This window comes from Babylonia areolata, chromosome 3 (assembly GCF_041734735.1).
Source record: "Babylonia areolata isolate BAREFJ2019XMU chromosome 3, ASM4173473v1, whole genome shotgun sequence".
Classification (NCBI taxonomy): Eukaryota; Metazoa; Mollusca; class Gastropoda; order Neogastropoda; family Buccinidae; genus Babylonia; species Babylonia areolata.
Genome location: NC_134878.1, coordinates 10,371,086 through 10,385,639, shown reverse-complemented (window position 1 = coordinate 10,385,639; position 14,554 = coordinate 10,371,086). Strand labels below are relative to the sequence as shown.

Below are 14,554 nucleotides of genomic sequence, written 5' to 3'. Positions count from 1 at the left end.
TATGGGAAATAATTATGAGTACGCTTTTACGGCCAACTGCACAAAATTCTACAGTCAGGTTTCGTAACAAGTTTACCCTTCAGTGACATTAAAATGATGTTTTTTACTTGTGTCACAAATTCTATTCCACGGTTCACTTTTCATCTCTTGACAACGGGCCAATGGTTCGAAACGTCGTGTCTCACTCCAAGAGGATTCATCTACCACCAAAAAGTTTGTTTTTTTATATATAAACTTTAGTTTTTTGTTCTGCAGAATACTGCAGTCAACTTTGTCTTCTTCTTCCCTCTATTCCACACATTATACTGTAATATGTTAGGTCCTGGCATCAAAAGCCTTTCATGAAATAAAAAATAAAAAAATAAAAAAGAGTATTCTTCTTCGTGCCTCTTCATTTTGACATATCACAGTCCTCTCTATAAACTTGATCAACAAGGGTTGCCCAGAGAGATAGACAGACAGAGATAGACGGTTCGACCGAGACACAGACTGACCGAGAGAGAGACAGACAGACCGAAAGAGAGACACTCGGAGGACATTGGTGGAAAAACGGACAGAAGACGGTCAAAGAACAGCAAAAGTACTCGACGCCTAACCATTGTGTTGAGTTCATGAGAACGTCATGCATCTGCTCCTCTTCTTTAAATATATATATGTTTTCATACACACACACACACACTCTCTCTCTCTCTCTCTCTCTCTCTCTCTCTCTCTCTCTTCGTGTCGTCCTGGGCACCGCTCCTTGCAGAAAGCACTGAGGTAAATACCAAGACCGGAAAAAAAATATATATATATCAACAATGGGCTCTTCATGTCTTGAAACTTGTATTCTTAAAATGCAGCAATTTTTCACTGCAAAAACAGCTTCTTCACCCATGCCTGAGGAAGCTGTTTTTACAGCGAATATTTACTGCTTTTTAAGAATACAATTAAGTTTTAAGACATGAAGAGAGCCTACTGTTGTTGATATTTATATTGATATATATATATATATATATATATATTACACACACACAGATATATATATATATATATATATCTTTACAGCTCCATAAAAAAATTTTAAAAAAACAAAAAAACTGAAACTGAAGCCGAGACACTCAGAAATTCACCATGTGGAAACCAGAGCGCCTTTCCAGTATCAGCATCAGTTGATGTGTACAGCAAAAAGCAGAAGAAAAAAAGAAAGAGAAAAAAAAAAGACAGAAAGGAAGGAAGGAAGAAAGAGAGAAAAAATGAAATACGAGATGAAAGAAAGAAAAAAAGGGGAAGGATTGAAGAAAGGGGAAAAAATAAAAACATAGTTGGAAGGGTGAAAAGGATGACTAAAAAGGAAAGCAAACAGACCGAGAAAGATGTGAGGAGCAAAAGTGGTTACAAGAAAATGAGAGGGAGACAGAGAGACACACAGACAGAGAGAGACAGAGACACAGAGAGAGAGAGAGGGAGAGAGATTGAGTGAGAGGGAGAAAGAGAGAGATAGAGGCAGAGACAGAGAGACAGAGACAGAGAGAGAGACACACATACAGACAGACAGAGAGACACAGAGAGAGAGAGAGAGACTGAGAGAGAGAAAGAGAGTGAGAGAGGACAAACCAGGACAACACACACACACACACACACACACACACACACACACACAAACAAACACACAGACACACACACACACACACGCACAACGACAATGACAACGACAACGACAACAACAAAAACACCCTCTATCAATCCTTTCAACACCACCGGAAACACAAAACAACACCTGCTCTAACGAGTTCCCGCACGCACACCGAATTCAAATTAAACCACCCTGCAGCCATGCAAATTTTATCATTTATTTATTTGGTAGGGCGAGGCGGGGGTTTGGGGGGGGGGCGGGGGGGGGGGGGAGAGGAAGACAGGGGGTAAACAATTGCCATCATTTGAGAGGGTGAGAAGAGGAAACCTTTTCCTCTACTCGGTTTTTAAAAACACAAACGAACAGACAAACCAACCAAAAACACGCACAAAAAAAGACGTATAATGTAAATTACCCCCTGTTGCCTTGTCTGACTCTCTCTCTCTCTCTGAGTGGCCAAAATGAAGCAGTTCTGTCGACAGGAGGTACCTGGGGCAATTGCGTGTCTGGAATGGAATGGATGTCCGCCTGCCTGCCTGCCTGCCTGTCTTTCTGTCTGCCTGTTTGTCTCTGTCTTGTATGGGGGAAAAGGGGGGGAACCGGAAATGAAAATAATGAGAATGGGCTTGCCTGAAAATGCCATTCGTTTTCTTTCCGAACGCCTATGCTCTCTCTCTCTCTCTCTCTCTCTCTCACACACACACACACACACACACACACACACACACGAATAAAAACAAATTAAAATCAAATACATATTTCTTATTCCCTCCCTCCCTCTACCAATCACCCCTTTTCCTTCCTTTCCTCCCTCCATCAGTCCCACACCCATCTCTGTCTGTCTGTGTCTGCCTTTGTTTCTCTGTCTCTCTCGAACTGAACATAAAATAAATACGTCTTTCTTATTCTCAGTCTGCCTTTGTATCTCTGTCTCTGTCTCTCTCAAACTGAATAAAATAAATAAATACGTATAATTTCTTATTCTTACCTTCTACTCCCCCACCCTTCTTTCCTTCCCTCCCTCCCCCAGTGCCCCTGCCTGCCTGTCTCTCTGTCTCTTTTGCTCTCTCTCCTCACCCCAAGTAGCAGTGTACATGCTTGTAAACCTCCTCGTGCCAACCTTGTATATTATGTTATGTTATGTTCTTGATTTAAGCCCCTTTGGCAAAAGACATTTTATAGCTATTGATAGGAACTCACTTACAGCATAGTCTTTCGTGAATGACTATGACTCTAAAACCAGGAGGCAAGATCGTAACTGGCTCCTTAGTGCTGATGCTGCAGCCTTGGGGGCTAGTTGGCCTTTGGGGACCATCCCAGCGCCGACTGTCCTAAATCCCTCTTGGCCGAGAGACCTACGTGGGGATGTCAGTTTGGCAAGACACTCTCCGCTATATTCAAATTCTCGCCCAGACAGTTGGGATAGCAGTTGCCTCCTCTGCTGTTCTGATGGTCATAGTCGGACACGAATGGCTATCACATAGTTAATTTACAATATTATATAAAAAGAAGAAAAAATTAGTGTCGGTTTCTCTCTTCAGACGGCTTCAAACAAGATTTGCTTTATTTTCGCTGGATTCATTGTTTGTTCATTCCTCATCAGTCAATGAGTCTGTTGTCTCTTCTCCCCCTCAGTTTCTCATTTCTTCACCCTCGTTGTCTTCCTCTTCTTCGTCATCTTCTTTTTCTCAGTGTTTTTTTTTTCTTTTTTGTCCTGTTCCCCCTCTTCTTTTCTTTTTCATCCTACCTCCTCTCACCCTCATGCCCTTTTTAGCTTTCTTCTTCTCCCTGTATTGCTCCTAAGCCATTCTTTTTCTCTTGAAATTAATAAACAATGAGGCTAGGAGATCAAATGATTAACACATAGTAAAGAGTGGTCACTCTCTCCATACACAAGGTACACAACTTCAAGTCAGTGCTGCTTACGCTACCGATTCAGCTAGCACACGGGTAAATAAAAGGTACATTGGAACAAACCCAGACACTTCCTCAAAAAAAGGGAAGCGCCGGGCCTGTCCTTATGCCGATCATGCTTTGGGCTTATGTAACCCTCTTCGCTCCGTCTGGAGCATCAGGCGCCAACAACCCTTCTCCAGCCATTTCAGTCCTGGGCGAGCCAGCTGATTTCGTTCCAGGTCTTGCCTTCTGTTGTCATCTTACTCCTCCTCCTCACTTTTTTTTTCTCCATGTCCTCAGTGGTCTGCCTCTCTTTTCTTTCCCCTGGCGGTGCCCCATCTGATGGGAGCCGTAAGGATGTCTGGTTCTGTTCATCCTCAACCCCCGAAAATGGAGTATGGTTGTCTACATGGCGGAGTAAAAACGGTCATACACGTAAAAGTCCACTCGTGTACATACGAGTGAACATGGGAGTTGCAGCCCACGAACGAAGAAGAAGAAGAAGTTCATACTCAGGACGTGGCCCAGCCACCCCGAAAGTCTTCTTCATAAGAACTCTCGACTCATTTTGATAAGATAAAACGAAAGAAAAGAAGAAGAAAAAAAACGACCCCCCCCCACCCCCACCCCCCTAAAATAAATCACACTTTCTGAGCAGAAAAGTGTTGAATTTAGAATTTTGATACACTTGTATTTCATCTGCACAAATCATTCAGGCTAGTTGCCAACGGAAGTAAATTAAGAAGTCTGATGATGTGCTTGTGTTTCGAAAGTGCATCATTCAGCAAAATGCTTGTCGACAGACTTGTAACAGGCTCGGATTCTGCTTGCCTGTATCTAGATGTTTGTTGTAGAAGTTATCTTGTTGGCATTGTACTATGTATGTTCCTGTGTCAGAATTCCTAACGTCTTAGTAGCGTTTTGAGTTATCGATTTTGAAACAATTGCTTAATTTTTCGATTTCCCTTGAATGCCCTTCGAACAAAATTTTGCAAACAACATACAGTGTTTATGCGGAAAAGAAGTTAATGTCTATCACATATTTGTACAGTTACCAAGAACAATCCAATTAGTCTATAAAAAAAATTTTAAATGCTTCTGACCAGTATCCACCAAACACGCAAACATGTGTCCATAGAAGATCAATTCCATTCGGAAATATCTGTCCACCGACGCAACATCTAGACTTGTCGTTTCTCTCATTCTCTCTCGCCTTGACTACTGTAACCCCCTATTGTCTGGTTTGCCTGCTTCATCCATTTAGTCCCTTCGGCGCATACAAAACTCTGCTGCCCGACTCGTCCTTTGAAAGAAAAGATCTGAGCACATCACTCCTCTTTTGTAATATCTCCATTGGCTCCCTGTCTCACACAGAATAAAGTATGAGATCAGCACTCTATGTTATAAATGTATTCACAAATCTGCCCCTTCCTATCTTTGTGGCTGCCTTCACCTCTACACTCCATCTCGCTCACCACGATCGGCTTCGGATTCACTATGTTTACGCATACCCAGATTCAAACACTCCACTTTTGGGCGCCGTTCTTTCTCTGTCTCTGGACCTTGCATTTGGAATGAACTTCCTCTTTCGCTTGGTCAGGTCTCCGCACTCACCTCATTCAAGTCTGGCCTTAAATCCCACCTCTTCACAATATAACCTTCCTCTCCTGACTCTTCGTTGTCTTCAGTTTCTTCAGTTTTGAGTGTGAATGACTGGTGTGAAAGCACTTAGATTTGTCTCTGCACAAGATTCAGCGCAATATCAATACTATCATCATTATTTTATTATTAATCATTTATCAGTTATACTTCACTCTCAGTGCTTCGTTGTTCCCCCTTTTCACATCTCTGTCTTTCTATCGCTTTACAAGTCTCAAGCATTCCAACACCTCTTCCCATCGCCCCCCCCCTCCCCTCCCACGCCCCCCGTTCACCCCCTATGCGCACGCACACACATACACACAAAGTTTGTTTGTTTGTTTTCGTTTAATACCACCGAACAGTAAAAAGAAGTTAAAGTAAAGAAAGAAAGAAAGGAAGAAGAACAATTGTCCATGTCCGTGGTGCGTGCTGTTCCTGTTCATTCGAATCAGGATCTCTCCTAGACACGTGCTCGTTCCTTTCTTTCCCCGTCTTAAATAAAAGAAGAAAAAAAGAAAGAAGAAGAAAAAAAGGATAGATCACCGTGTCCTACTGGCTTGTCTGTCTCTCTGTGCTATGTGTGTGTGTGTGTGTGTGTGTGTGTGTGTGTATGTGTGTGTCCCCCATGACTCAGCCCCTCACAATAAATTCAGGGACATTCGGCACATTGTAAACACTCACTGCATTGTAAACACCTTTTCTTCCCCTTTTTTTCTTCTCCCGTTTCTTTGTTAACTTTTCCTATCCCTTTTTTTCTTTTTCCTGTTCTTTTTTCTGGTGCTGGGTTGTGAGAGAGGGTTGAAGCAGACAGGGCGTTGTAAAAAACTGAGTAAGGTGGGTGAGTGATGAGAGGGGTACGGGTGGGACGCTCACTTGTGACAAAAACAACCCTTTCTCTTTCTCGCTTTCTCTCTGTCTCTCTTTCTCTGTCTGTCGGTCTGCCTGTCTGCGTGTCTCTCTCTCTTTCTGTGTGTCTCCCTTCTCCTCACATCTTGCCCCTAACACTGTCTGTTTCCCAGAATTTCTCCACCCTCCTCCCTCTGTCTCTATTCTTTATTGCTAACCTGGCCCACCCTAAAGATAGATAGAGATTGTGTGTGTGTGTGTGTGTGTGTGTGTGTGTGTGTGTGTGTGTGTGCGCGCGCGCGCGCGCGCGCGCTCGTGTGCACAGATCTGTTATCTAATCTTTGTCAGATGTAGCCTCATACGTTTCAGTAAACAAGATAAGGCTTTCATTGTTCAGTGTCAATAAAAACTGTAACGGACGTGTAGTTAGTATCTTGGTGCACAATTTCGTGGCAGACATGCGGTATACACTAAACACGCTGACTACATTAAACAATGACATTGGGAGCGCGCGCGCACGCACTGACACACACATACTGGAGCGCACAGACATGCGAGCGTGCACTCCCATCTCCCCGCCCATTCTCTCACACAGGTTTAAATACACACACACACACACACACACACACACCAATGATGCGGAGACAACCAGGACAGCTCACCAAAAATTTAATGGAGGGAGATGAAGGGGGTGGGAAGCAGGAGATGGGGGATGGGGGAGGGGGGGCCGTGGGGGGGGGGGGCATTCTGAGTATGATTCAAACATCAGGGGAGTGTTTCTGTGTGTGGTCAGAAGTACTCCCTTGGAGAAGAGCTGTGACGTGCACTAAAGTACTCCGGGGAGTATTACTGTGGGGGAATACAGAATATACAATACTTTATTCCGGGGAGTATTACTGTGGAGGAATACAGAATATACAATACTTTATTCCGGGGAGTATTACTGTGGGGGAATACAGAATATACAATACTTTATTCCGGGGAGTATTTCTGTGGGGGAATACAGAATATACAATACTTTATTCCGGGGAGTATTACTGTGGGGGAATACAGAATATACAATACTTTATTACGGGGAGTATTACAGTGGGGGAATACAGAATATACAATACTTTATTCCGGGGAGTATTTCTGTTGGGGAATACAGAATATACAATACTTTATTCCGGGGAGTATTACTGTGGGGGAATACAGAATATACAATACTTTATTCCGGGGAGTATTTCTGTGGGGGGAATACAGAATATACAATACTTTATTATCTCCAAAGAGAAATTACTTTATGTGTCAAACACTAAAACAACACACGAAAACCACAGTCACTCCATGACATAAAAACTTGAATACCGTATTGATTTAAAGTAAATCCCAATATACAATGATCACAATCGCACTGACACGCAATAATCACAATCTAGACAGACAACATATTAAGACGTTGATTTAGAGTAAACCACACATGCAATAATCACAGTTTAAGGCATAATCGTTCTTGTTCTTGTTGCTTTTTATCCAGCCGACCGCACACGGCCATATCAGGGCAATACAATACAATACACACAATACACAAATTTTATTGTCTATACTTTGGTACAGAGATTTTCTTTTTGGCAGCAGCACATGTCCAACATAAGAAGAAAACAACAAACGAATAAAATGAATAGACAATAAAAAGATAAATTAAATGGCACCAAATGGAGATAGCTATATACAAATATACAGATTACTGAAATTTATAGGTTAAAGTTAAAGGCATAAAAGATCACACTACAATCAATCGTCATAGGGGAAGGGGGCCTCATTTTATGACCTTACCACCACCGCCCACCCCCAACCTCCCCCACCCCTTCCCACCTTTGATTAAAAAAAAAAAAAAAAAAAAAAAGCAAGCAAACAAACAACACACATTTTTCAAGTGCACAGTGGCCTTCGTGGCTTAGCAGTCCGTGCATAGCACCAACAGCGCATATGGATGAGGCTGTGACCGACGACACCTTGAGAAAAGTGGCGCTGCATTGCGTGGGTTTCCCGCTGCACTTAACTGTTGGCTTTGCCAATCCTGTTCACAAACAAAGGTCTGTCCTAGGGGAGGACTGAAGTCCTGCTAAATGTAAATGTCAGTCACGATAAATTTGAATGAGTCGGCAACGTCTGGGGCTGTCGCGTCTACGTCTCTCTCTCTCTCCTCTCTCTGTCTCTCTCTCTCACCCTCCATCCCCCACTCTGGTCTGTAGTGCGGTGTATCTTGTGTGTGTTTGTTTCAATCATTTTGTTCATTTTTTCCAATGCATTTTACTAACACAATGCTTGTACCTGTATGCCGTGTGTGTGTGTGTGTGTGTGTGTGTGTGTGTGTGTGTGTGTGTGTGTGTGTGTGTGTTGTTGTTGTCGTTGTTGTTGTTTTTAAATATTTTTTCAATTTTTGTTCTCCTCTGTTACGTATCTCTACTAACACCATGCTTTCATTTTATTTAGTATTGTGTAGTGTAGACCCTATTCAGGGCGGGGACTGGATGTAAAAAAGCACAGCAGTGCTTATCTATTATCCTCGAAAAAAAGAATTTGTCTTGTCTTGTCTCTCTCTCTCTTTCTCTCTTTTTCTCTCTCTGTCTCTTTCTCTCTTTCTGTAGGTGGGTTGGTAGGTGGTAGGGGTGTGAGTGTGTGTGTGTGTGTGTGTGTGTGTGTGTGTGTGTGTGTGTGCGCGCGCGCGCGCACGCGCGTGAGTGTGTATACATGCGTTTGCGCTTGCACACTTCTCCTTGAGTCATTCTGTCTGTATCCATGTCAAAAGATTCGGACCTGATGTTTCAGAAATGACTGAGCGCCCTTTCCGTTACAAAACACGAAATGACGCCATCCGACTTAATAGTTCATACTTTGTGAACAACTCGGCAACAAGAAAGGAGAGAGAGAGAGAGAAAAAAAAAAAAGGGGGGGGGGGGAAGGAATGAAGTGCAGTACATTTCGCTCTGATCTGAGCTATCCTCATCTACACGGTTTAATTAACAGCACGTATTTTATAACGCCCTCGGTTTAGACTGATGCGATGTTATTTCAATCAACTGCCTTCCAGTTCTACGTTTCTTTCATTTTACATGGGTGTACCCCCATGTTGACAACAGCACGAAAGTCCGGATTCACCCAACTGGCTCAGAAGGACAACGCCAAACCGATTCCTAATGTGTCGAAGATTCATAGCAAGGTCATCCTTTTTGTCCACTTTTTGGGGGAGTATGCAGGATACGATAACAATCCATACACATGGAAGCGTAACTTTCAGTTCAACGAGTCAAACGAAACACGATTAAAACTACATCCAAAATTAATTAAAACAAAGTATGATATAATATAATACAATATAAAACAATGCAACAAAACATAACAAAACAATATGATAACATATTACAATATAATATAATAGTAAATAAAACTTGTATGGATGTTCGAGATGTAAGGGCAGTTTACACACTCCCTTCCCACTTAAAACAAAAAACTATTTAAGGTGCTTGTTTCAAAAACGGTGTGATCAAGCTGTGATCTGTCCGAATGAGTGAAGACACTCTCTCCAGCTTGGTGATGGATGATGTGACTGAGCTGTTTCTAACAAAACTGATGGATAGGTGTCTGGGTTCACTGTGAAGGGGAAGCACATGTACGTGAACGAATAAATTATCCTTCCTCCCTAACCCCCTCCACTCAAATCCCCCCCCCCCCTTATTACCGCCCCACCCCACCCCCCTGTCTTTCCCCCTCCCAGCATATCACGTGTTCCTGTCCCATCTCGTTATACCGGTGATCTGACAGCAGTGATCAGCTCAGTCAAGCGGCAACAACCGAAACATAGAAATAAATATGATCCCACAGTCTGCCTTGTCTGGTGCACAACGGTGGCCTTGTGGTAACGCTACTGCTGCTATTGCTATTGCTGCTGCTGCTGTTACTACTGCTCATACTGCTGCTGTTGCTACTACTTCTACTACTGCTGTAGCTACTTCTGTTGCTGTTGCCAATTGTGCCAACATTCTTGCTGCTGCTGCTGCTGTCACTGCCAGTATTGCTGCCGTTATTGCTACAATGGCTGCTGCTCAGTGCTGCCACTACCACACACTGACTGCTGCAGAAAAATAAACAGCAAAAGAAAGATGAAAGTGGCACTGCACGTTGGCGACGCGCTCTCCGAAGGAGAACGGCCAAGATTTATCTCTGTAAGAGTGAGACACAGACAGACAGACAGAGAGAGACAGAGAGAGAGAGAGAGAGAGAGACAGAGACAGAGAGAGATCCGTTGAGACCAGGAACTGATACAATCCAATACAAACTACACAACAGAAAATTCACAATACAAAAAGGAAAGGGCTACACTACAGTAGAGTACAGTACAGTACAGTACAGCAAAGTACAATACCATACCACGAAATACAATGCAATACAAAACAATACGTTATGATACACTGCTTTAAACACCACCACAACCACAACCACCGTTCTTTTCAAGTGGTTGTTCTCCAAACTGAAAACGTATCTTCAGCAAAGTAATAAACGTAGCAAAGTAATAAACGTAGCAAAGCGATTAACGTAGCAAGGTAATAAACATAGCAAATTAATTAACATAGCAAATTAATAAACGTAGCAAACGTGACAATATCAATGGTACACCAAACAATGAACAAAATCGTCGGCTGTTTAGTTAGTTAGTTTGCTTGTTCGTTCGTTCGTATGTTGCTGTTGTTGTCAGAAACACAAACAGAAAAAAAATCCCGGTATAGAATCCAAGTGATACGAAGCAGGCCAACATCAATAACCACACAATCATAAAATGTCAGCACAAATATTAATATCAAGGCCACTTCCAATCAACACCGGAATACACTCAACGCACAGCTATCAGTCTGTCACAAAGTGGGTCAAGAACCTGCGTCGATGAGATTTTTTTTCTTTCTTTCTTTCTTTTCTTCTTTTTTTTTTTTTTTTTTTTTTCTTTTTTATTTAGGAAACTGAAACTAACCTACTGACCAGTCACACAGGCAACACCGCAGAGTCTATGACCGCAAACTGTACAGTGATGAGGTGGGTCAGCGGTAAACGTGTCAGCCTAGGAAGCGAGAGAACCTGAGTGAACGGATTCGAATTCCCGGAAGATTAACAGAGAACTGTTCTGGCTCTGAGGGGGAGGGGGAGGGGGGGCTGGGGGGGGGGGGAGACACAGAGAGAGAGACAGAGGGGGAGATAGAGACAAAGAGGCAGATGGAGCAAGAATGAGGGGAAAAGAGAGGGAGAGAGGGAGAAAGAGAAGGACAGACAGACAGGCAGACAGACAGACAGATTGTCAGAAGACAATACACCAGGTAGAAGACAGACATCAGACACACACAAAGAGAAACAAAAAAAGTGAAAGGGGTGGGCAAGGGAGAAAAGCAAAAAAAGCATAAAGATGAAAAGAGACGAGGAAAAAGAACACACACACACACACAGTCATACACATACACACACACACACACACACCATCACAGACACACACACACACACACCATCACACACATACACACACACACCATCACACACACACACACACACACACACACACACACACACACACACACACCAACACCACCATGACACAGTGTACCTCTCACTCCTCACGTGCAGCCCGTCCACAGTCTCGGGGAAAGTTGTCACGTGCTCCTCCACCGTCACCAGCACGTCACTGTAGAGCTCCCGGTACTCCACCGCGCTCCTCCCGAAGTTGTGGTAGTAGTAGTACTCCTTCCCGTACCCCTCCCCTCCCCCGTCCTCCTCCTCCTCTTCCCCCCTGCCGTACTCCTCCTTCAACCGTCGTCGCTGTGCCTCCTCCTCCTCCTCGTCCTCTTCCTCTTCCTCCCCACCTCCTCTTCCCAACAGCGCCACTTTCTCCGACCTGTCAGAGGACGAAGAAGATGAAGAAGACGACCTGAACTGGCCGCTGCTGCCACCTCCGCCGCCGAAGCGCAAGGCTCTTTTGGCCCTGAAGCCGCCGTCGTTGTTGTTGTCGTTGTGGAGGAGGTGTCTGCCTTCCTTGGCCGCCCGGAACTGGTGGCTACCCCCTCCTCCTCCTTCTCCCCCGCGCTCCTCGATCAGACGGACGCTGGTGGAGTCGCTGATGCGGACCCGCTTCTTACCGCCGCTTGCACTTCCGGTTCCGGTTCCGCATCCAGTTCCGGTTCCGCCGCCTGGGGTCAATACTAAGGGGTCGTGGAGGGAGGAGGAGGGGGAGGGGCTGCCGGGGTCCGGGGTGGTGGTGGAGGTGGAGGAGGGGGTGTTGGCGTCCGGGATGGGGGAGTAAGGTGGGGAGTGTGAGGAAGAGGCGAGGAGGGAGAAGTTGAGGAAGGTGGTGCTGCTGCCGTCATGGTGGGGGTCCTGGCTGGGGGTGGTAGGGTTGGTGGGGATGGGGGTGGTGGTGGTGGTGGGAGGCGACCCGCTCACTGCCATGGCTGGAGGAGGAGGAGGGGTAGGGGTGGCTAACATGTGTGGGTGGGGGTGTGCGTTGGGGGTAGGGAAGAGGGATAGGGGGTGGGGTGGGAGCTTCACCACTGACTACCACCAGCACCCACCCACCTCACCACCAAGATGGCACAGCGTTTGGTTTGTTTGCGCTGTCGCTGAAGCCACGAACCAAGCAACCAACCAACCACTCGGTTGATTTCCTCCACTGTCAACGCGCTGTCTCTGTGTTTCGGGAGACACACTCACATGCACTGCACCCCTCTATACTGTTTCCAGGTTTGGTTTCACTGAAATATTGGGGCAGTAAGTAGTGTCGGATGCTTGTTGGAGGAGACTTTTTGTCTTTGTTTTCATACTCCCGGATATTCTTCTGGACTTGAACTCTTTTCAACTGAACTGCACGTGGACTTAATAATTCTGTTGATAGAAGAAATCAAAAGCTCACATTGCAAAGCGGCCGGCTTACAGACAGTTTACCATCCTATTTTTGTCGAAAGTGGAGAACAGGTAGCGTTTTATGCTTCTGAAAATAAAATAAAAATGACGGTTGTTCACCGCAATTCCGTCCGAGCTGTTGCACACATACACACACACACATACAAACACTCGAACACTCGCCAAACCAGCTGGAAAGTCGAAACAGAAAGACAAAGCCACCGCGCGTTTTTAGGGACACATTAAAAACAACAATAAAGTATTATCATACAATTACTCAGTACTAATAGTTCCTCCCCACCCAGCGAATAGCGCAGGGTTTTCTTTTGTCCCCCGAGTTAGTCGTTTGACACAGTCCGCTTCAAAACCATGGTCAGCTACATCGCGCAACACTCTGATTCGTCAAAGTTCAACGAAACTGTAGATCCGTATGGAACTGTTCAGACCAGAGGACACACTGAAAACAGCCATACGAACAAAAAGAATACGTTGCCACAGCAATTTTTGTCCTCCAGTGTCCAGCAATAACAGTCATGGTCAAGCCGCAAAATAAAAAAGCAATCAAGACCGCTGCGGGGAGAGATGATTGATGCAGAGACAGTAATGATAATCTTCCACACGAAACAGTGTTCTGTCTGTAGCAAAGACCTAGCTGTTAATCAGCACTGAGTTTCATTTTGTGTTTTTTTTTTTTTTTGTTTTTCTTTCGGTACGAATGGCATGTGGATACATTAACAATCTGTCACACCCAAAAGTGCTGACTTTGATTAAAAGAACAGGCTGTTCGCAAACTTGTTTTTTTGTTTTGGTTTTGTTTTTGTTTTTGTTGTTTTCTAGTTTTCAACAACAAAAACAAAAATGCTGACTGCAGTAAAGGATCAAGCTGCTCCCAGTTCCGTTTTGATATGTATTTGTTTTTATCTTTCGAAAAAACGCTGACTCAGGATTCAAAACAGGTGGGGAGGCGGGTCTCGGTGTGCCGGCAGGTCACGCACCTTGTAACCAGCCACCTACCTTCAGAACAGTCACGTCTCTTCAAAACAGTCACGTACAGGTCTTCAAAAACGTCACGTCCCTTCAAAACAGTCATATACCTTCAGAACAGTCACATACCTTCAAAAGAGTCATGTACATGTCTTCAAAAACGTCACCTACCTTCAAAACAGTCATATACCTCCAAAACAGTTGCGTAAAGGTCTTCAAAAACGTCGCCTACCTTCCGAAAAAGACGTCTTTCAAAACTATCACCTACCTTCAAAACAGTCATACACCTTCAAAACAGTCATATACCTTCAAAACAGTCACGTCCCTTCAAAACAATCACCTACATTCAAAACAGTCATACACCTTCAAAACAGTCATATACCTTCAAAACACTCACGTTACTTCAAAACAGTCACCTACCCTCAAAACAGTCACGTCCCTTCAAAACAGTCCCTTCAAAATAGTCACGTACAGGTCTTCGAAAACATCACCTACCTTCCAAACTGTCACGTCCCTTCAAAACAGTCACCTACCTTCAAAACAGTTCCTTGAAAACAGTCACCCACCTACCTTCAAAACAGTCACCAATCTTCAAAACAGTCACCAACCTTCAAAACAATCACCTACGTCCCTTCAAAACAGTCACCAACCTTCAAA

The 14,554-nt window shown here is 44.2% G+C and overlaps 1 protein-coding gene across 3 annotated transcripts in view; it reads right to left on the bottom strand.

Moving 5' to 3' along the window:
* Window positions 1-14,554, bottom strand: part of LOC143279714 (uncharacterized) — a 156,617-nt gene that overhangs the window by 137,971 nt on the left and 4,092 nt on the right. For all 3 annotated transcript variants that reach the window (XM_076583824.1, XM_076583827.1, XM_076583826.1), the window contains exon 2: window positions 11,625-13,001. In XM_076583824.1, coding sequence (XP_076439939.1) covers window positions 11,625-12,499 — 875 coding nt within the window. In that variant the 5' untranslated portion in view covers window positions 12,500-13,001. The remainder of the gene's footprint in view (window positions 1-11,624; window positions 13,002-14,554) is intronic.